This window comes from Chelonoidis abingdonii, chromosome 6, assembly GCF_003597395.2.
Source record: "Chelonoidis abingdonii isolate Lonesome George chromosome 6, CheloAbing_2.0, whole genome shotgun sequence".
In the NCBI taxonomy this organism is placed as follows: domain Eukaryota; kingdom Metazoa; phylum Chordata; order Testudines; family Testudinidae; genus Chelonoidis; species Chelonoidis abingdonii.
In genome coordinates, this window is record NC_133774.1 from 132,538,968 (window position 1) to 132,562,670 (window position 23,703).

The 23,703-nt window shown below is 45.3% G+C and overlaps 1 protein-coding gene across 4 annotated transcripts in view; it reads right to left on the reverse strand.

The window, feature by feature from the left end:
* The window catches only part of RNF170 (ring finger protein 170), a 44,562-nt gene that overhangs the window by 4,474 nt on the left and 16,385 nt on the right, over positions 1–23,703 (reverse strand). For all 4 annotated transcript variants that reach the window (XM_075067418.1, XM_075067417.1, XM_032780307.2 and 1 more), the window contains 4 exons: positions 18,321–18,396; positions 16,904–17,012; positions 9,561–9,634; positions 3,836–3,940 (listed from right to left, as the gene is read on the reverse strand). In XM_075067418.1, coding sequence (XP_074923519.1) covers positions 3,836–3,940; positions 9,561–9,634; positions 16,904–17,012; positions 18,321–18,396 — 364 coding nt within the window. The remainder of the gene's footprint in view (positions 1–3,835; positions 3,941–9,560; positions 9,635–16,903; positions 17,013–18,320; positions 18,397–23,703) is intronic.

Sequence of the window (23,703 nt, forward strand, 5' to 3'; positions counted from 1 at the left end):
GTCTTTGGGGTCACTTCCTATTTTCTTATGGGTTTTGTAGGAACGGGAAACAATGATGCAGTTTTGTTTTTTCGAGAAAAGCTAATTAGGCTCGTCAGTGATCATAAAGTTCAAAAGGTGTCAGTGGGGTGCGGTGGCCCCCTATACCGACCTCTGTATTCCTTAATAAGTTTTCATCAATGGTGGCGTTATTTTGTTTATTTGATGGTCGTGAATATTTTTCAATTCTGGGACCAGGGTGGGTCTATTCTTCTATGTTTGTCAAGAAATAACGAGGCCACTCTGGAAAAAGAAAAAAAAAAAAAAAAATTTCTACGTGGTATTTTTGGAGGTTCTTTTTTGGAGGAGGGCTCTGAGCCTCTGGGGATGCTGGTGGGCATCCGCCTAGCGAATTTACAGGAAAGGATAGGAAGCCCCAGGGAATTGGAGGGGGTTTTGGGGTGGGAGGGGGTTGCGGGGGGGGAGGGGTTCAGGGTGTTTATCGCGTTCTCGCTACGGGAAGGGGGTGTGAGGTGGCGCCTAACTAGTGGTTCTAGGAGTCGGATTATACCTTCTTCCCTGGAGGAAAGCAATGAGCAATTGAATGCAAGGGGATTTATTGGGTTTTGACGGCGTCCCCCTAAGCTTATGAAGGCCTACTTCGGAACATGAGGTTTATGCGGCGCCCTGCTGTTAGGGGCCTTCGGGGAAATGGGGCTTCTGGTTTGGGCCTCTGACTTAGGGCCCCTGGAAATGGTGCGGGGGTTAGGGGCCCCTGCGGTTAGTGGCCCCTGAGAAATGGGGTTGCGGTGTGGGAGGGGGCGGGGGAGGGTTGGGCCCCTGGGGATAGATCTGGGCTCCTGAATAATCGGGGGGGTCGACTTCCCCCGTAACCCTACAGGCCCTGCTAAATGGCGTTTTGGTGGCGGGGGTCGCTCCCTGAGTTTAGGACTCCCTGAATGGCGGGTTATGCCCTAGGGTTGAGGGGGGCAATGGAAAAATGGCAGGCGGTATTGGGGGGTTGTCGGGAGGTAGCTGGGCCCCTGGTGGTGTGAGGTTCCGTATGCTGCGAGTTTGTGGGTTGTTGTGGCTCGATCTCTCTTTACTCATCCCACACCTGAATGGGGAGTCTACTTCGTGTTTCATTTTTGTTTTCCGATTTTGAAGCTCCCTAGGTTTAGGCCGCTGGAAGGCTGTTGGAGGGGAGGTTCGTGCCTTACCTTCCGATCCGTGCGTACCCAATAACTCCTCGGGCTCTCTGGCACAAAATGGGTTTATGGCGCCCCGGGTAGGGGGCCGCTGGAAATGGGGGGGGGGGCGTAGTGATAAAAAGTCTTCTTGTTCCCTTTTATTCCATAGCAGTTTGATTCATTTGTTGCCTTTGCGCTTTCTAATCTGTGTCCCGTGCATTCCTTGTTGTTTGCCTATAGTACATCCCTTTGATCTGACCTAGTGTCCATTTTTATATGACTCCTTCTGATTTGTGGTCATGCAAGATCTCGTGGTTAAGCGAAGGTGTCTTTGCCACATTTTCTTTTTCTTCTACCAGCGGAAATACGCTTGCTTTTGGGCCTTAATAGCTGTCCCATTTGAAAAAGCTTGTCAACTCTCCCAGTTGTTTTTCCCCTGCAGTCTTGATTCCCGTGGGACCTATCTATCAGCTCTCTAGATTACCAAATCCCCTTCCTGAAATCCAGGGTCTCTATTTTGCTAATGTACTTCCTTCTTACCCTTCCTAGGAATTGCAAACTCGTATTATTTTATTGTCACTTTCACCCAAGCTCCTTCTACTTTTCAAAATCCTCAACAAGTTCCTCCCTATTGTTAAACAAGTCTAGACAGCTTCCCCGTCTAGTAGCTTTTTCAACCTTCTGAAATAAAAAATTGTCTGCAATGCAGGTCAGGAAGCTGCCCGGCCATATAGATAGCGTTTCTGTGCCCGCGGGTGTTTATATTTTCCCAACACTATATCTGGATAGTAAGTCAGCCAGTCACTACCAAATTCTCTGGGCTTTGGATGATTTTCGTTGAGTTGATTTGAAAAAAAGCCTCATTCCACACGCTGCGTTTGGGAAATGGTGGTTGTGGGGCACTTTGTTGGGGCACCTAGGGTGTTTAGGGCCTGGAAAGGGTTTGGGACTCGTGGACGTGTACTCCCTGAGTTAGGGGCTTTTCCCTCACTGAAATGCGGATTTTGGTATTTCCTAGGTTTTAGTGGGTGCTGCCGCTGTCCTGTTTGGGCACAGCTTTCAAGGTTTCGTACCTAGTATTCCGTTGTTGATCTCTTCGATCGGACGTACTGGGGTAGTGGGCCCCTATGTTAGGGGCGCGCTGGGATGATATGGTGGTCTGGTTTATGGGGCATCTGGGTTTTAGGAGTACCCTGTTAATAAATGGATGAGATTAGAGTGGGGTATCCTAGGGTCAGGAGCTCCAGGAATGGTGGGCCTTTGGATGGAGTCTTACGCTTGACTTGCGTTTCCTGTGGTACTCGCCAACGACTAGAAAAACCAAAATTAAATTTTTCTCCTATCTAGTTCATAGACCATTAGAATATCCGGGTTGGAGAGGGACCCAAGAGGTCATCTAGTCCACCCCCTGCTCAATTTGTGGTCTCTTGGGGTATTCAATTGCCCAGATTTTTACGGCCACCTCTATAGCTAAATGGGCCCCCTCAAGGCATTGAACTCACAAGCTCTGAGGTTCTAGCAGTCCAATGTATCGGCAAAAACAGTTCTGGCGTCTTATAGCTATAAGTGGAGCAACACAAGCGGAAATATTTTCTCTTAGCAGCCATAGTATTTTGTTTACTTTTGTGATAATTAAATGAACAGTTATGCCCTGATCAGGAAGAGGACTTAAGTACATGTTGCATGTGACGACCAGGCCAGGTGGATTTTAGAGAGGTCTGCGTTAAGAGTGGCAATAGCGACTGGTCACTGGATGTAGTTTTCTCTTTTCCCTGGTGACCGACAGCAGGGGCATGCCACTAGGAATCAGAACTGCTATAACCGAATTCGGGAATGGAGGCAGGCTGATTAGATCCCACCTGCAGCCACTCCAAGGCGGTTATCAAGTGAGCTTTAGTGGGGCCAGGAGTGTTCTTCATCCTGGTATCTTTTAAAACATGGAGCTCACGTCCAGTCAGGGAGGAGGGGAGCAGAGAGAGATAAGTGGCGTTGAGGAGCTGGAGCATGAGCTCACAGATGAGAGCTGAGAGTGAGAGGCTTGTTGCTGCTGTGGAGGGATAAGGAGTACTTAAGGGTTATCAAGGACTCGCGAGGAGGAGCGAAGATCCTGTGGTGAGGATAAAGAAGGTGTTTGGAGGAGGCCATGGGGAAGTAGCCCAAGGAGTTGTAGCTGTCATGCAGCTGTTACAGGAGGTACTATAGACAGCTGCAATCCACAGGGCCCTGGGCTGGATCCCGGAGTACAGGGCAGGCCCGGGTTCCCCCCAAACCTCCCAACTCCTGATCAGACACAGGAAGAGCTGACCCAGACTGTGGGGAAGATCACTGAGGTGAGCAAATCTGCCAATAAGCGCAGGACCCGCCAAGGTAGAGGAGGAACTTTGTCACAACGGTTAACCACCCTTCCTGAATAAAGGATGCTCTTCTGAATCAGGGCTTTAATCAGTACCATGTCATTACAACAGAAATGCAAGGTTAAAGGAGTAGTTAAAAATAAATGTTTTTCTGCTTAAACTGCAGGAACTTGTATTTACTAAACAAAACCTGTGTAGTTCCCATGAATTATAAACAGAAAATAAACACCTATAAGAAAATCACACATTATAAAACAGTGTTAGTCTTTTGCTAATTTATTGACTCTCCACGCCCCCCGTAACCTTACTTACAGATCTGGGCTGTCCTGAGAATCTCCGGTTGTAATCATTAACATCTTGAAGCACTTGTGCTGCATCCTGCTGATCTTCACCAAAGAGTGGTAAAAACAATGTTACCTGTGCACAACAGCAAGAAGTCACTTCATGCCTGACAGTTCTTACAAATATGAAATTGCAAATTTATAAATGAAACAATAGTAATTCAGTGCTAAACCTCATCCTTTAAGTACAATTCATTACTGTAGACCAAACTTGGTACAACTTTAGCTATATATGGCCTTGTTTCTAAGTATTTCCCTAAAAACCAGTATTTAATACTTGCCCTGTATTTACTTAGGGCTTGGCTACACTCAAAACTCCAAAGCACTGCCGTGGGAGTGCTCCTGTGGCAGCCCTTGAAGTGCGAGTGTGGTCGCAGTGCCAGCGCTGGGAGAGAGCTCTCCCACCGCTGCAGGTACTCCACCTCCTCATGGGGATTAGCTTGCAGTGCTGGGAGCTGTGCTCCCAGCGCTGGGGCACTGTTTACACTGGCGCTTTGCAGCGCTGTAACTTGCTGCATTCAGGGAGGTGTTTTTTTCACACCCCTGAGTGAGAAAGTTGCAGCGCTGTAAAGCACCAGTGTAGCCAAGGCCTTAGATACAGCTCCCGTCTTAAAGAATTAACACTTTAAGATACTATAAAAAGGATATAGAAAGCTATTTTCAAAAATATTTTACTAAGGACAAAGTACAAGAACTCAGTCTTTGAAGTAGATCAAAGGTAAAGTTTTCAAAATTGCATAAGTGACTTAGGAACTCAAGTCTCATTTTCAGAGCTGACTTAGGCACTTAGATGCTTGGGGGTTTTGAAACTTTCATCTCAAAAATCAGACAAATACTTCAGTCATCATTACAGATGATCTTGCATTGAAGCATAAAAGCAGCAAAGTTTGAGCTCATTGTATATCCACTTACAGCACAGTGGCTGAGGGCCTTCACCAACACTGTTCCTCCAAGTGCACCAGTCTAGGGGGAGTTCGCTGCCACCTGCTTCATGATCATGGCTATCACGGTAATGCTCAGAGTGAGTCTCCAAGCCCTATCCCATTAAGGTTCCCCTTGACTGGAAAGCTGGTGGTGACAATGGGAAGCTTTGAGGGTAAGGTGATTAAACTGGAGAAAGTGGGCAGGACAAGAAAAAAGGATAGTCTTGGCTTTTGCAAAAGTAATGAATGGAGGATTCTCCTCCTAAAGAAAAATATAGTTTGGGGAATTAATTCTGCTACAAGTATCTAAAATACACAATATAACATACATACGCATGTGTACATTTTCTCTATATACAGAAAACTATTGTAATTTTACCCATATGTGGTGATGATATTCATATGATAAACTGCAGAATCTTACGCTAAAGTGTATCACATTGCTTTGCAATTTTTCATCTTTGAAACTTTACCATGTACTCTGCCACTAATCCATCGAGCAGTTGGAAACACCTACCTCCTCTCCTTTTTTTAAACAGCAACTTGCCAAAGGACAGTTTGCTTCCCCCCTCCCCAAATATAAAATCCTCCTTCCACTGCATAGGCTGAGCAACACTCAGTCCCAGATCAATGACAGGCTTAAGGGCCAGTGCCAGTCCTCAAATCCTCCCAACAGGCCAATAAGGTCACTCATGCCACCCAAAACCCACCCCCAAAAACTCCACCCCCAACCTAAGGCTCTGGGAGTTTGGATTGGGGAAGAGGTCTGGACTGAGAACTGGTTAAAAGACAGGGAATAAAGGGTAGGAATAAATGGTAAATTTTCAGAATGGAGGGGGTAACTAGTAGTGTTCCCCAAGTGTCAGTCCTAGGACCAATCCTATTCAACTTATTCATAAATGATCTGGAGAAAGGGGTAAACAGTGAGGTGGCAAAGTTTGCAGATGATACTAAACTGCTCAAGATAGTTAAGACCAAAGCAGACTGTGAAGAACTTCAAAAAGATCTCACAAAACTAAGTGATTGGGCAACAAAATGGCAAATGAAATTTAATGTGGATAAATGTAAAGTAATGCACATTGGAAAAAATAACCCCAACTATACATACAATATGCTGGGGGCTAATTTAGCTACAGCTAATCAGGAAAGAGATCTTAGAGTCATCGTGGATAGTTCTCTGAAGACGTCCACGCAGTGTGCAGCGGCCATTAAAAAAGCAAACAGGATGTTAGGAAAACAACAAGGATTCCGGTGGCACCTTAAAGACTAACAGATTTATTCGGGCATAAGATTTTGTGGGTAAAAAACCTCACTTCTTCAGCTGCATGGAGTGAAAATGACAGATCATGTGTTATTATATAATGCCTGCAAGAGAAAAGAGTTACCTCACAAGTGGAGAATCAGTGTTGACAGGGCCAATTCGATCAATAATAGATGAGGTGGTGTCAATTCCAGGAGAGGCAAAGCTGCTTCTGTAATGAGCCAGCCACTCCCAGTCCTTATTCAAGCCCAAATTACTGGTGTTAAATTTGCAAATGAATTTTAGTTCTGCTGTTTCTCTTTGAAGACTGTTTCTGAAGTTTTTTTGTTCAAGTATAGCTACTTTTAAATCTGTTATAGAATTCCAGGGAGATTGAAGTGTTCTCCTGCTGGCTTTTGTATGTTACCATTCCTGATGTCCGATTTGTGTCCGTTTATTCTTTTTTTGTAGACACTGTCCAGTTTGGCCAATGTACATGGCAGAGCGGCATGGCGGGCACATGATGGCATATATCACATTAATAGACGTGCAGGTGAATAAGCCCTTGATGGTGTGGCTGATGTGGTTGAGTCCTTCTGGGGCACCTGGCATTGGCCACTGTCCATAGACAGGATACTGGGCTGCACGGACCTTTTGTCTGACCCAGTATGGCCATTCTTATGTTCTTATAGGGTAGGGGATTGGGGTGCAGGCTCTGGGCTGGGGTGGGGGTGCAGGAGGAGGAAGTGGTTTGCAGGCTCTGGGAGGGAGTTTGGGGGCGGGGTGTGTGTGGGAAGGGGGTGCAGCCTTTGGAAGGGAGTTTGGGTGTTGAGTCTGTGTGTGTGGGGGTGCAGACTCTGGGAGGGAGTTTGGGGGTTGGAGGGGGTATGTGGGGAAGGGGTGCAGGCTCTGGGAGGGGGTATAGGGAAGGGGTGCAGGTTCCGGGAGGGAGTTTGGGGTAGGAGGGACGGGTGTAGACTTTGGGAGGGTGTTAGAGGGTGCAATGCTTACCTGCGGCTCCAAAGGGGGACAGGATGGCGGGCCTCCCAGGGGCCACAGGGAGGGGCCAGTAGACACGTGGAGTGAGAAGGCAGACGCCGGTCAGCTCCGCTGCACTGCTGGGGCCCCAGGCCATTTTAAATGGCCTGGGGGTGGGAGAGTGCCTGGGGGTGGCAGGTGGGGCCAAGGGAGAGACCCAGCCCCAAAACTGCTGGAGCCCTGCAGGCCACATTGGGGAGGTTTGCGGGCCACAAATGGCCTGCGAGCCGTGAGTTTCAGATCCCTGCTTAAGATGAAATAGATCACTTTCCATGGCTAGTTATGGGTGCTTTAGTCCTGGAAAGAGAAGTGTATAGGATAATACTGGCCCTTTGAGCTATAAAAAAGGATGCCTGGGGAAGAAAGAGATTTGGTGAGAGCGCTCTCTGCAGCTCTCCCTGAAACAAGGGAGGAATTATCAGGGAGCCAGTGGAGGGGTTAGCCAGTGCCAGGAGGCTGAAAAGGGTAGAGACCTGGGAAGACTGGCTGGCTGACCTTCCTGAGATGAAGGACCATAGCCAGGAGACTGATTATGTTCTGGGAGAAGGCTGAAGGCAGAAGAGCAGCAAGAGGGGTTAGCGGGCTGGTAACCCCAAGTCAGAGCCAGGGCTAGAGGTGCCTGAAGGCCAGGGAACAGCAGAAGGAGTTGCCTCTAAGCCACAGTGCCATAGCCAAGGGCCAGAGAGGGCTCATGGCGGGGGAGCGCCAGAGGAGCTTATCTACTGTCATCTCCACAGGCGGAGAGCTGGACCCACAGGAAGTGTGAGATGGCCAGCAGGAGTGAGGGATGCTCTCCTGGTAAAGACCATCTCTCAGCAGTCAGGCTGTGAGGGTTCCCACTGGGAAGAGCAGGGTTGCACTCCAGCTGGAAAGGCAGGAGTGGCTGTCCAGAGACAAAACAGGACAGTGTCTGGATATGGCTGAAGGTGCCATGGTGTGGTACATGGGGCATCATGAGATGAGGTGTTGGGTGATCGTAATGATTATGTGCACTGGGAATAATGAATGTATTTTATTTTGCACATGGTTTAATAAAATCAATCAATCCCAAGGAGGGGTGTTATTAAGAGAGAAGAACCTTAGAACTGAAGTTATTTGGTTACCTGAGAGGGGAAACTGAGGCAGGGCACACATGCCATGGCTTGCATGGGGGGTGGGCACTCTAGGTGGAGCTGCTCTATGATAAGGAGATTCCCAGGTTTTCTGATATAATGTAATACTTGCTACTTGCCCTGGAAGGGCTCAGGATACTGGGTCTTAAAACAGTCAAATGGGAAATCATTTTTAGGGCACTGTTAGAGGTTTTTAAAAACAAATCTGTTAAAATCTTCCAGTCCTGGCCTCGTACTCAGGAAACTTTGGGGATTCAATTCCTGCCCTGCCACAGACCTCCTATGTGACCTTCAGCAAGCCTGTCTGTGCTTTAGCTCCCCGCATGTGAAATGAGGATCGACATCACTTCCCAAACACAGGGGTGAGGATAAATACCTCAGTATTTGGGAAGCACTGAAACACTAATAAGATAAGTAATTGGACTCATGGTAATGGAGGCATTTTGGCTTTACAGGTGAAGGAGTACAACAAATATTCAAAATAATACTTTAAAACTTCTCTAAAATATTTCTGACAATTTTTGTGAGAAGTATGCACCCTAAACAGAATACATAGTGAAATGCTGTAAAGCTTTTTACTGGCACTGGTTTGGGATGACCCACACAACTCACTCGTAGCTCATGAGTAGTGCAGCCATCTCAAACTCAGGATGTTAAATACCACAGCATCATGTCTGTAATAATGAAAGGCCCTGAACTTTTAAACACTTCATATGCCTAACTTTAGTATGCAATATAACCCTAACCATTTAAAATCATGAGTCAGACCATCCAAAAATCGTGAGATTTTTTTTTTTTTTAAAAAAAAGCATTAGACTTGTGTTGTTTTTTTAAAAGTTGCTTTCTTGTTTTTGAGTCTTTGGAGGAGGCACTTGCCACCAAAAATATAAGCGATCATTTCATGTTCAAAATTCAAACTTAAAGCACATGCAGAAATGCAGACCTCCCCGCAGATTGCTCAGAAAGACACTCTGCTAACCCCTTCCAATCTCTTGGGTGGTGGTGTGGATGTGTGCCTAGCTGACAGAAGACTTTCACTCCCCCCCCCCCCCATTGCTATTCTGTCTGTCTCTCCTCCGTTCCCCTTATAGCTATTCTGTCTCCTCGCCCCCTCCACTTCCTTCCTGGTCTCCCTCTCACTTCCCCACTAAAACTCTTGTCCCACTCACATTCTCCCTCCACACTCCCCACTACCAGTTCTTCTGTCCCTCACTTGCCTGCCTATATCCCTCTCCTTCCCCTTATAGAGTCTTACCATTCTTCCTTTCCCTCTCTGCCACCCCTTACTTAATTTTAGAGGTAAGCATGAGAGTGCATGTTTTCAGAATCCAGGCCTAAATTTGGAATCAGAACTATTGGGTCTTTGATGATAGAAAGTGTTACCGTTTGTCTGCAGATTGGGCAACGGATAGCACCGAGCCACGAGCCATACCTCCAATACGCAATAATGCAGGCACCTAATGGAGGTAAATATCAAAAGCTGTAATGATTTAAATTTTAGATTGTTAGACGTTTTTGATTTAAAACAATTATTTCAGCAAGAAAAACGGTAATATAATATTAAAATCTCATTAGGCTCAAGTACTTTAGGCATGACTAGCTGTTTTTATATATTATTAATTTCAGAAACTAAAACCAAATTTATCCAAATTCGATTAATAAATTCTGATCCAATTCAATGTCAACATTAACTTCAATAGCAGAGTGGACAAACAAATAAAAAAATTGAGTTTATATTTTAAAAATAAACCTGTTTATAATTAAATTTGAAATTGACAACTCCAAACTTTTAAGAATCTTTTAAAACAAACAAAAATAATATTAAGCAGTACGTTTGATTCCACTTTTTGAAGAAAGTAAAACCACAGAACCGTGGAAGTCACTGGCTAAGCCGCATGGGCGAACTGCCAGCCCACCAGCTATTTTAAGCCGACCCTTGAGCTCCGCTCTGATGCTCCAGCCGGGGAGCAGGGTCGGGGGCCAGAAGCTCTCAGAAGCTGTGGCAGTGCTTTAATGTGGTTGTGTAGTCACGGCACCAGCGCTGGGAGACAGCTCTCTTAGCACTGTAAAAAAAACCACCTCCCTGAGGGGAGTAGCTCCCTGTGCTGGTGCACTGTCTACACTGCCACTTTAAAGCGCTGAAACTTTTTCACACTCCTGAGAGAGAAAGTTTCAGTGCCGTAAAGCAGCAGTGTAGACAAAGCCTTAGTGTGAAGGCTATGGTTAACTGAAAATCAACATGTTTTATTATCAGGGGGTAGCCGTGTTAGTCTGTATCCACAAAAACAACAAGGAGTCCGGTGGCATCTTAAACGCTAATAGATTTATTTGGGCATAAGCTTTCATGGGTAAAAAACCCACTTCTTTAGATGCATGGAGTGAAAATTACGAATGCAGGCATTATTATACTGACACATGAAGCGAAGGGAGTTACCTCACAAGTTTTAATAGCTAATAACCAATAAAAATCAACTTTTCTTTAGGAAAATAACTAAAAAGTACAAATGCAGAACACAATTAGTATAGACAGTAAAAGTTTTCAGCTTACTGATTTGAATTATGATTAAACTGGTTCATTGAAATTGCACTGACTTAAATCAATCCATCCTGGTCAAGAGCATATACCTTAATTGAGAAGTCAAAAAGCTTCTGCATCATTGTAATTGGAAAATGATTAGTTTTAAAAGTCTTTACCAAGATAAAGTTTAGCTGAGAAAACTAAGTTTACAAAACTGTCACCTCAGCTCCTCGTTTTATTTTAAAAAATGTTTTCAGTTAGTTCTGTTTTTTCCCAAGTTTAGAAACTTTAAGGATACAGAGTCAAATATATTTGCAGACAAGTGGAAATTTTGATTTCAAGCCTGGTAGCACAGAAAAAAATACTTTAGAATATAATTTTAGACACTGCTTGTCGTCGTTTTTGCTGATACAGACTAACATGGCTACTGCTCTGAAACCTATTACCAGACACTTTCTCAAGAAGTTATACATAAAGTTATTTATTTTTACTAGTGTTATTCTACAAAAAACAGTTTCTCTTCAGATCAAGTTAAGGATACTTTAGAAATGGTTACTCACCCTGTATAGTAACTGTGGTTCTTCGAGACGTGTCCCCCTGTGGTGCTCCACTGGAGGTGTGCTAGCGCCCCCTGTGCCTTTGATCAGAGATTTCTCATAGCAGTGTCTGTTTGGCCCGCGCATGTGTGCTACTCAGCCCCGTGCCCTGTACCATTTTTATATAGCACTGGGTGGGTGAACCGCCCTCAGGTCCTTCTCTACCACCAAGTGCCACAGCAGAGAACTCCAAAGTAGAGGGGAAGGACGGCTGGTACTGGAGCACTTATAGGGTTACAAATCTTGAAGAACCCCAGTTACTGCACACTGAGAATAATCATTTTTTCTGCTTCCAACAGTGTCCCTATGGGTGCTCCACTCTAGGTGACTACCAAGCAGTTCCCTCTAAGGCAGCGTTGGGCGGGGGGCTTCACAGTCAAATTTAGCACAGAAGAAAGTACAGCTGAGCCAAACGGTATTAGAAGCAGAGTTGTAAGTTACTGTGTAGTGTTCGGCAAATATACGTACAGACACCCAAATAGCAGCCTTACATATTTCAATAATGGGCACGTTTTTGAGGAATGCTGCAGAGATGGAAATGGATCTTGAATGAGTACCTATGTTCAAAGTGTTTGAATATTACAAGATTTGTAGCAAGAATTACTGCAGCCAGACAGCTACTTAGAAAGTCTTTGACTACAAACTGAAGACTGTTTTGATCTATCTGCAGGTGAGAAACAATTTGAGGGTCTTTCTGAAGGGTTTAGTCCTAACCAGACAGAAGGCCTGACATCAAGGGTGTGCAACAATGCTTCTTGATTATCTAGGTGAGGTTCAGGGTGGAAAACTGGCAGGTGAGTTGATTGGTTAATATGGAACTTGGAAGAAACTTCAGGTAAAAATTTTGGATGAGGTCACAGCATGACATTGTCCTTAAAAAATACTGTGAAAGGGGGGGAATGTCATTAGGGCCCCTATTTCCCAAACCCATTGCGCTGATGTGATGGCTTTCAGGAATGCCACTTTCCTTGATAAATGGAGCTGTGAGCAGGTAGCCATCAGTTCAAACAGTGGTCTTGCGAGGCATTTAAGGACCAGGTGGAGGTTCCAAACAGGAGTAGGGTGTTTAACTGGCAGATAGAGATTTCCTAGTCCCCGGATGAACCTTGCTGTCATGGGATGGGGAAAAATGGAATAACCCTGTATTGGAGAGTGGAAAGCCATGATGGCGACCAGATGGGCTCTAATAGAGCTCAGCAATAGTCCCAAACTTTTTAGTGTTAGGATCTAGTCCAATAAATCTAGCAGTAATGAGGTCATTGGTGGAATATGTCTATGGTCACACCAAGAAAGAAATCTTGTCCCATTTCTGAAAGTATGTGTAGCAGATAGACTCTTTCCTGCTGTGTTATAGAATTCTTTTTACTTCCTCTGAGCAGGTTGCCTCTAGTCCCATGAACCATGGGCCAACCACACTTTGAGACAAAGGACTGCAGACTGGGGTAAAGGATCATCCTGTCTTCCTGGGAGAGGAGATGAGGAGCAGCATGGAGAGTGATCGGAGAGCAAATGCTAGCTGTATCAGGCTAGGAAAACATGTTCGTCTGGGACAGGTTGAAACTATTAGGATGACTCTGGTTTTGTCTTTTTTTTTACTTTGAGAACTAGCGGAATTGGTGAGAATATGTACAAGAGAGTCAACGATCAATGAAGGTGAAAAATACCTCCAGAGATCTGTGAACCAGTTTGCCTCTTGAGCACCGCAAGCCAGCTGATTGCTGCAGGCAGGAGAGAGGGGGAGCCTGCGCGCTGAGTCCTCGCTCCTCCCCCTCCTCCCTCCTGAACACTGCAAGCCAGCTGATCACTGCGGGCAGGAGGCGGGGGAAGGAAGGGGAAGGCGCTGATACGTGGAGTGTGCTGGTGGGTGGGAGGCGCTGGGGGGGCACGGGGCATAGGGGAGCTGATGGGGGGCTGCCGGCTATGGACAAAGCAGGCAGCCAAACGACATTATAGCAAAGCATTGCACAACTTTAAACGGAGCATGTTCTGTAATTGAGCAGGGACGTAAGATTGAAACAACATTAAGCGAGAGGGCATTAAGTGGGGAGTTACTGTACTGGCTGCCACGTGCCCTAACAACTGAAAACAGTTCTTGATCAGGGGGCTTGATCAGTACGGGGGCTGAGTTGAATTGTACTGGCTTTTTGGGAAAGGGACACAAACCTATCCAGAGGAATGTAGACTCCTGCTGCTACTGAATCAAGATAAGTTTAAGTTTTGCACAGTGGTCGAAATGGATTTTTGAACGTTCAACTGCAGGCCCAACTTGAAGAGATCTATAACCTCAGAAGTCAGGGCAGATGACAGGCAGAAAAGAAGCACCTGGTACAGAAGGGCTTCGTTGACAGACAAAGCTATGTGGGCAGATGAGGGCGAACGAAGGATACCAAGCAGCATATGATGAGGTTCTTTAACTTCCTCGAGTTAATTTCAAGGAGTCAGCAATTCTCTTGACCAGATCATGGAACTGCTTAAACTATCTGCCAAGGAAGGAGGATGACAAACGATAGCTTCATCCGGACAGGAAGAGGCGATATTGGCCACAGGAGAGACTTCATCGGCTCAAGCTTCCTGCTCCTCAAAGGCTTCTTCTTGAGGGTCAGGTCTCCTAGAGGGAGCAGGCGATGCAGGTTGCCTCTCTGCAACGGGTGGTGCTTGATGTCTTGGAATATTGTTGATAATACGCTGCCCAAAGGTCCCAATGTGGCCAAGAAGGTGGTGCATAAGGCATAGATGGCACCCATGGGTGCTCATACCAGAAGGATGGTGCTTGTAATCTTGTGCCACAAGTGGTTACAGGCTCATCAGAGACCTCTGGAAAGGGGCCTCTACAAAAGCGAGGGGAGAGCCCTGAACTGATATTTGGGACACCAAGGCAAAGTCTTCATCAGAATCCTCATCCTCAAACCCACTCTGGAATGTGGAGTGCCTGAAGAAATCTGAGGTGAAACTGTTGGTATTGGGCAAACTTCAGGCAATCTCGATGTCCTCGGTATCAAAAGAACATAGGAGCTGAGCAACAGAGAATCGGGCATCTCAGATGCAGCCAGGTCCTGGGGAAAATGGAAGTCCTGCGGCACCAAGCACGCTGTCAGTACCAAGCCTGTAATCTGCACTGAGGTGATGGTGGCTGAGGCTGCTGATAGTACCATAGGTCTTGGGCACTCAGAGAGGTGTGGTTGGAGCCCGAATGGGCTGCTTTGGTTCCAATCAAGCAGAGGAAGGGCTCTTCTTGCCACCTTGGTATGCTAATGGTACCAATGATTTCTCCAGGCCCAAGGCTTTGCTGTCTTTTGGTCTAGTGGTGCCCCGGGTACCTGAGGAACCAGAAGCCTTGTGGGTACACGACTGGAGAGCAGATGGTGGTAAAGTGGCTGAAGACACCAACCGCCTCAGCTTTTTACCTGGTGAGCCTCAGACATGGTCCTTGGAGGACCTATGAGATGGGTCTTGTGTCTTCCTCTTAGATGCCCTGGAGGAGTGTTCCTCAGAAAGAGAGGAAGCAATAGAATTGCTGGGAGATTGGCAGACTGGGGGTCCCCTGGGCATGGGTCAGAAGTTGGGTATAGAGAGCTCTCCATCATGAGGAGATGAACTTTTCTCTCTCTGTTTTTTCTGGCTCTGAATTTCAGTTCTAGGTAGAACTTCCACTTCTGGGTGATGAGTAATTCCACTAGGCAACAGATGCAGCGGGATTGCCTCCCGGCACAACAGACCATGTCTGAAACTGGGAGAACCAGACAAGCTCCCAGTGCACAAGAACTACCTTATCTACTAACCAATATCTATCTAAATATATATAAGAATATATTTTTTTTGACTAGGAAGCTAAAACTACTACTACTTACTAACTAATTACACTATTGCTAAGAACTATTACAAATAGCTACTAGAATAAGAAATGAAGACAAAGTTGAGGAACCTCAATGGGGACAACTGCCAGAGCTTCGTCTCAGGCTGAAGCGGATGAGCAGGAACTGAGGGCAGTTCACGTGTGCAGTGCTATACAACAAGGACACAAGGTGACTAGCACGCATGCACAGGCCGAACAGACACAGTTATGAGAAATCTCTGACCAAAGGCTCGGGGGGGTGCTAGTGCACCTACGGCGGAGCACTCATAGGGACACTCCTCAAGAAGAATCCATAGGTTCTGAGGCTATTCAGAAGAGATGGTGAGTGACAAACTTTTATTTCTAAAGCATGTCAAATAAAATCTCAATCACAATTTCTTTCTAGAAGGTTTCTAATAAACTAAGGTAAACAAGACAACTTCATGCACTACACTGTTACCCAAGAACCTCAGTTTACAAATATTCTTCAGAAATAAGTCATTGGGAGAGTAATTTTCATTAACTTTTGGAGCACTACATATGAGTTGGGTTACCCTTCCCCATTGCCTCTTTCCTTCTGCCTCTCCATAACTAAACAAGACCTGTGACAAATCAGGCACGAGTTTGCAACATGCTAAGGAAGAAAAGTGTAATATGTCTGTGCTATATACATATATGTATGCAAAGGCCTCAAGGTACACAGGAGGATGGGCAGTAGCCCCTCTCTAGGGGTATGTCTACAAGCTGTCCTGCTGTAGCATGGACACTACAGCAAAGGAAGGGACTGTCACTGTAATAAATCCATCTCTTCAAGAGGCGGTAGCTAGGCTGACAGCCAGATTGCATCTGTCATGGAGGGAGGCCGACCTCACTACATTGCACAGAGCATGACATTTTTCACAGTCATGAACAAGGTAGCTAAATTGATCTACATTTCAGGTGCAGACAAGCCCTACATGGCTCTGATAAGAACGCAGCTGGAATAATGTACTTAAACTCAACTACTTCTACTCAAAACCAAGCCTTAGGGCTTGTCTACATGGACACTAAGTTTGCAACAAGCTGAAGTGTAAATCTACCCTGTACTAGCATGCTGCACACTAAGTATCTGTCTGGCCGCTGCACCCGCGCATTAACAATTCCCTAGCATTTCTGATCTACCCTGCTCTGAAACAGGGGTAGATCAATGTGGACTAGACTAGGGAACTGTTAGGGCGCGGCAGTAGTGACCAGATGGACACTATGTGACACACTACTGAAGGGTAAATTAACTCCCCAGCTTGCTGTGGACTAAAGGCTGGTCTACACTTAAAACTTAGGCTGACCTCGATACGCTGCTCAGGGCTGTGAAAAATTTCACATAGGGTTGCCAGATGTCCAATTTTTGACCGGAACACCTGATTAAAAAGGGCCCCTGGTGGCTCCGGTCAGCCCTGTTAAAAGTCCGGTTGGCAGGCTTCCTACCCAGCTCCTGGAAAGCTGCAACATGTTCCTCCAGCTCCTAGGTGCAGGGACAGCCACGGGGGCTCCGTACTCTCCCCCTCCCTGTGCACCGTCTCCGCAGCTCCCACTGGCTGGAAACCGTGGCCAATGGGAACTGCAGGGGCAGCACCTCTGCGTCAGGGGCTTTGAAATGATGAAGGAAGGGGAGGTTCTGTCCTCAGAGAGGTGTGATCTGCTCTGATCATCTCAATGGGATGTTAACTCTCTAACCTAGTGGTGATAATGACAGTTTAAATGTCAGAATTTTTAATTTTCTCTGCTGATCATTTTTACTTACCACAGAAAAGATGTCCACAGTTTGTTTCAATGGGAAATGTAGCCTGCTGTAAACAGACTGGACAGGACATGTCAGTATAGAAACGATGTCTATCACCAGCAGATGCATCCTGTTGGGACAAAAAAGAGATACATATTGTTCAGGAATTAACTTCAATTTAGAAGACCACTTGAGTTTTAAAAAACCCAGAATATATTCTCCACTTGCTAGAAGTCAGACACAGATGACTCAAACTTAAAACTAAATAAGAGCAGAAATAGAATAATATTTAAATAGAAAAATTAATTCAGTAAGCAGGTGCTTGTGTAACAAGCACATTATTTTCTTCCATCTGTTCTATATAGCATACACTTCAATCTAATTAAGGACAATGAAAATAAAACCTTATGATTTTATATTTAACAAACAGAACTCTTTAGTTTAGGTGCACTGAAGTGTGAGCGACGCTCAAAAAACTAGCTTACACTTCACTACTCACAAAAGCCTGTCTATACTAGGCAAGAGGGGATGCATCAGCGTTAGCTATAATAAGAAATTTTGGCCTGGGCCCTATTGTAGAAAACTTTGAAGCTGAACAATTCCAGCATGTTGATGACCGCTTGGCTAATCCTTGGATTCCTTCCATGGTTCTGTCACAGGCATCACAGCCTAGAATCTCCTGTCCCCATGTGTGCCAGGAAAGGGGCCATTGTCTTTAGCTGACCTGAGTGGCTCACTGCCCCAGCTCACTGGGCCTTGGCTGCTGTGCTATTTTCTAGGAAGCTTAGCTTGTTAGTCTAAATGCTTCTGGTCCCTGCTCTATAGCTGCAATTTGGACTCCACAATTGAGTTCCTGACCCCCTACTGCCAGGCTCTATGTTACTGTACAGGGAGCACGCACTGTAATCTAACTTACGTTCCCTCGTGGAGAAACTTGGAACTGTCCTGTACTCAGGGCCGGCTCTAGGTTTTTTTGCCGCCCCAAGCTCCGAGAGCGTAAATGCCTAAGCAAACAAGCAAGAAAGCACGCAAAAAAAAGAATGGCCAGAATGCTGCCCCTGGAATTGTGCCGCCCCAAGCATGTGCTTCCTTTGCTGGTGCCTACAGCTTCTTTAAGGCTCTTCTGAAAGAGATTATAGATTCCAGTTTGAGAAACAGGGGGATAGATCTGACAGGCCCTTTTTAGATCATAGATATATTTAAATTGTAAGGGGATATCATGATATCCATACAAGAAATCTGTCACTTCACCAGTAGCTGAAGTTAGTTTTAATAAGTCCACCTGCAGCAAATGGAGTTTATGCAATGGACATGAACACATTTTCTTTTTGTAGAATGACCTGTTTCAGAATTTTTTTAAACTTTAGCAGTAAAGGAGTAACAGCTCTACACCACATATTATTACACAGATGGACATTTCCAACATCTAGTATGGTACCTGGTCTGTTTGAAGCTGCTGCCGAAGTGCCCTCACTAGCTCTTGGTTGTCTGGATGAATGTTCTGGTGCTCATTTCTGTGAGATGGAAAAAAAATGAAAGAACAATGACAGCCAGAACACAGAAGAACAAAGTTTTAAAAACAAAGTGATTTGAAAAATAAAACCTGAAACTGAAGGGGGAAAGAAAATCATTCACTCTCAGTACAATGGATTTTAAAGAGAATTCTAACATAATTAAGGAAACTGCATGATCAATATGTTTCAAAAGGTTTCAGTGATATTTTAAGCCATGTGGCACTGTGACCTTTCATCAAAGGAAAACATCCTTCTTATGACCAATCATCAAGAATAGCTTTGGCTGAAAATTATCAGTTTTAATAAATGAAAACAAAATCATTATTGTGTAAAAAATCAAGTTACTTGTAAATATATGTCAGTTAACTCAGAAGTAAAAGTTATAATATTTTTTTCTTTCAATTGGGAAGTCCTTTGTTGCTGGAAACATAATTAGGACAATTATTTTTTCCTTTGCTGCATGCATATACTCACTTATTATTGTAGAGCTGAAGTACCGTATATACTTGTTCATAAGCCGAATTTTTTTTTTTTTTTTTTTTTTTTTAAGTAAAAAAAGGGAAGCACCAGAGAAGAGGGTCAGCTTATGAATGGATATAGAGAGGAGAGGTGGGAACAGCCCCTCTCTCCAACAGAGGGAGCAAGGAGAGGCTGCACAGCCAGCAGAGCCAGAAGGGAAGAGGTAGGGCCAGACTCTCTCCGCTTCTGGCCATGCTGCTCTCCCCCCAGCCTCCAAAGCAGCTGCAGGACTGGCAGGCTGCAACCATGCTGCTTGGCCCCGCCCCCCAGAGCAGGCTGTGGCCAAGCTGCGCCGCCCAGTCTGGCCCATCAGAGCAGGCTGCGGCCACGCTGCCCAGCCTGCCGGAGCAGCTCCAGCCAGGCCAGAGACATCCTCCCCTGGCCCTCCCCAGATAAGGTGGGAAGGGATGGGATGAGGAGAGCGTGGGGATCCCCGGCTAGGGTCATGTGGGGGGTTACCCCCTTGACTCCCAGCTTCTTCCCCCGCCTCCCAAAAAAAAATTCTCCACCTGTTGCTGTCCCGGCCTGGTAAGCAGCCGGGGCGTCAGGACACTTTGTTTACTTAGGTTTACCTCCATGCCTGCAGACACTCGAGGTAAACAAACTATCATGGCCCACCAGAAGCTCATTCTGATGGCCCAGGAGCCAAAGTTTGCTGACCTCTGAATTACAGGGTTGGCTTATGAACGGGTTATAAAAATGTTCCTTTTTACTTATCCGTCTTGGGTGGGGGGGTGTCAACTTATAAATGAACCAGCTTATGATTGAGTAGATAGGGTACTTAAAAGGAGAATCAGAAGAAAGGGCTGCACTGAGGACTGATGAGAAATGGGTGGAGATAAACATTCACCACTTTTTCCCAGACTTGAGCAGGCCACATGGAAATCTTTCTGTATCAATGTGGTGACAAGAGATAACAGAATTTTCAGTATTATACTGAGTATTGTTGAAGTTGCAAAGAAGTTCCGTTATAAGTCCGTTTTCATTTGCTCCGTATTTTCTAAAACATTTACCTTTTGAGATGAAACTGACATGTTTGTTATTAACTCAAAGGTGAATTTATTTCTGAAAGTTTGAGCAAAATTCTCTCAGTTGTGGGTGGTTTTTTTTTTTTTTTTTTTTTTTTTTTTAAAGTTTCAGCATGTTGAAAAACAACATACTTATCCCATTTTAGTAGTGCCTTTGCTTGGTTTTGGACAAAGATGAAAAATTAAAGCAAACTAAAATCTAAGCAACTGAAATATTGCTAGTGAACTTGCTACATGGAAATCTGCTAAGATTTTTAGCTGAGCCTAACAAAGAGCTTCTCCATCTCTGACACCTTAGTGCACCATCACCCTGCTGAGCAGGGCTGGTGCAACCATTTAGGCAAACTAGGCGGCCGCCTAGGACGCCTAGTGGTTGAGGGCGGCTAAAAGTCCCCTCAGGCGAGGTGGTGAGCTGGGGGGGGGAGCACGTGGGAAGAGCTACCCGCAGTAACGGGGGTGGGGGCGCACAGGGGAACAGCTCCCTGCTCCAGCTTACTTCCACTTTGCCTCCTCCGCTGAACACACGGCCCCGCTCTAAGTCTCCTCCAATCAGCGCTGCAAGCCTGGGCAGGGAGGAGAATTAGAGTAGCGCCGGTGTGATCAGTGGAGGAGGCATAGCCGAGGTGAGCTGGGGCAGGCTACCCAGGCAGGGTTAGCTTCCACGGGGGGAGGTCTCCCCAGGCAGGGTTAGCTGCCGTGGCAGGGGAGTCTCCCCAGGCGGGGTTAGCTGCCATGGGGAAATGTGGGGGAGAGGGGTTAGCTGTCGCAGTGGTGGGGTTAGCTGCTGCAGGGGGGCTTCCCGGGTGGGGAGCTGAGTTAGCTGCCGTGGGGGGGGGGGGTTAGCTGGGTGGGGGGTGCAAGGTGGAAGTTTCGCCTAGGGCATGAAACTTCCTTGCACTGGCCCTGCTGCCGAGGGGCCTGGCAGAACTGCTGTTCTCCCTGCACAATGGGCTGGAAGGGACAGGACTACTGTCCTGTGATACTTCTGGGGAATTCTTCACCACTGCACAATGCAGAATCTTGAGGAAATTAACATTGTGCGTGCAGAATTACCTTTCCCCCACAGAAATGGGGTTAGCTGCTAGCCGCCACTAGGGGCCACTGAACTTGGCTGAACCTAACTTGCATGTAGAAGACAGTGTCGGTGAGAGGAGGGGGAACTAGAGGGTTCCCAGCAGCTGCAGTTCCCAGCATACCTTGAGAGAAGGCAAGTGCAGCGCAGGAAACTCCCTGCAAGCCTGGGACCGAGTATCAAGCTGGTTCTCCCTCTCGATCCCTGGGCTCTGGCAGGGAGAGAGCAGGTGTCTGAGCAAAGGGCGTCCCCCAGCTGGGCTCTGGGCTTGTGAGTGTCTGGTCCCCCAGCTGGGCTCTAGGGGAAGATGGGATGCAGGTATCTGGGCTGGGGAGCCCCTGATGTTGGGCTCTGGGGAAAAGGGGTTGTGGATGTCTGGCTCCCCGGCTGGGCTCTGGAGGGGGCAGGGGGGAAGGGAAAGAGAAACAGGAACTGGATTGTCAGAGAGGTTTCTTTAATGCTCTACTCCTGGGGGAATTTGTGTGTGTATCTGTACTGTTACAGACATACTTGCTGACAGGTATTTTGAAATAAACTATCAAAATAATGGAATCAGGCATGATTATGGAGCTGAATAGGAGCTCCCAGTGTGATTCTTGACAAAAGAGCTAACATGTTCTGGGACATATAAACAGGGCAACCTTGAGTGGGAGTAGAGATTACTTTACCTCTATATTTGTTACTGGTGTGACTGCTGCTGTAATACTGTGTCCAGTTCTGATGCCAACAATTCAAGATGGATGTTGATAAATTAGAGAAGATTCACAGAAGAGCCAAGAGAATGATTAAAGGATTAGAGAACCTGCCTTATTGTGATAACCTAACTAGACCGTGCTCTTTGAGTCTAACAAAGAGAAGGTTGAGGGTGATGTGATTACAATCGATAAATATCTACATGAGGAACAAATATTTAATAATGGGCTCTTAATCCAGCAGAGAACCAGTGGCTGGAAGTTGAAGCTAGACAAATTCAGATTGGAAATAAAGCATACATTTTTAACAGCGAGGGTAATTAACCATTAGATCAATTTATTAAGGGTTTTGGTGGATTCTCCATCATTGACCATTTAAAAAACAAGATTGGCTGTTTTTCCTAAATATATGCTATAGGAATTATTTGGAGGAAGTTCTATGGCCTGTGTTACACAGGGGGTCAGACTAGATGATCACAATGGTCCCTTCTGGGCTTGGAATCTATGAATTGTTTACAACATAATTATACACCCAATTTTTTTTTCCCCAGAAAAAACTCATTCTGGAACTCTAATTTTTATTTATATTTCTTTAAAGTGGACATTTCCCCAATAGCGCTATGAACTTTTGCAGTTTTGCATACCTACCTTTGCAATTTTATCATCTTAGTCTAGTTTTTAGCATTTAACAGGTTATGTATTCTTTCAAAAATAAACGAAAATGGCTTGCAGACTACTTGCATGCTTGGCAATATACAGTAATGTATTGTTTTACAACATCAGATATATATATATAGCCTATTGTCCCTTATACACAAGATGCTCAGTGCATAAGAATGTGCAATGTCCACAGAAAATACATCAAGAGCTCCTGAAGAGCCTGCTTTGTTCACAGCATGCCTTATAAGAGCACAGGAAAACCCATGTCTATTATATTGGAATAGACAAGAAATTGTATGTGACTATGTAATTAAAGCCTGTTATAAAGTATGCATACAAGGAAGCAGAGTGAAGATTAGATGTGCAATCTTTACTTTTAAATTTCTTGAATTTTGAGTGCTTCACCACACAACAGCTTTAACCTTATTTTGTTTTTTAAAAATGCCCATAATTTGGAATGATTCAGTAGCCACCACCAAATGTTATGACTCACAAAACGAAGTGTGGATCTAAATGAGGTAAGAGCTCCTGCTTCATTCAACATGCACTTTCCTCCAGTGAAAATGAGAAAATGCTCATATGGAGTTTAATTTACCTATATGGTAACACTGCAACCTCCCCTGTTAAAAAGTAAGTCTCCTTGTAGGTTTCACCTCTTTTGGACACACTGATGTACCTATAAAAGTGAAAAGTGTGCGATAGACTAGACTGATGTGCAATGACTAGATAACGAAGATACTGGGAAGCAGGTTAGATAAGCAATGAGGGACAATTAGGTAGTTTCTGATATATTCTAGATTGTTTGGCTCCTTTTAACTTGTTAGGTGAGCTAAGATTTCACCATCTCAGCTCTGTCTATTTGACAACTAACTCTCAGCTTTTAGAGAGGATGGCAGCAAACTGACTAATTTGTCAAGATTTAGTTACTTATAAGGGCAAACTGACTTAACAAAAGTGTCATTATAATGATTGAATTAAATAGCTGCAGCTCTTGGAAGATTTTTTTTTTTTCTTTTACTGTTAACAGCTTCTTCAACAGCTCAGACTTTGAATTCATGCATTGATTCTGAACTGTGATTTGTTCTTCTTTAATAAAAAGGGGGAAATCACCACATCCCTTAAGTTCAATAGACCCTCCCCTTCACATTCTATTTCTGCCCTCAAGGCCACACTCAAACACACTGTTGCTCCCCATCCTGTACTGCTTCCTACTGTCTGCTGTTCTTCCCTGGCACCCCTCTTTAACAGTCATGAACCCCACTCCAAGCTTCCCAGTCTCCTCTTTCTCATTCTATACTTGCCACATGCCCATACCCAGTTTTAAATATTTTAAAAT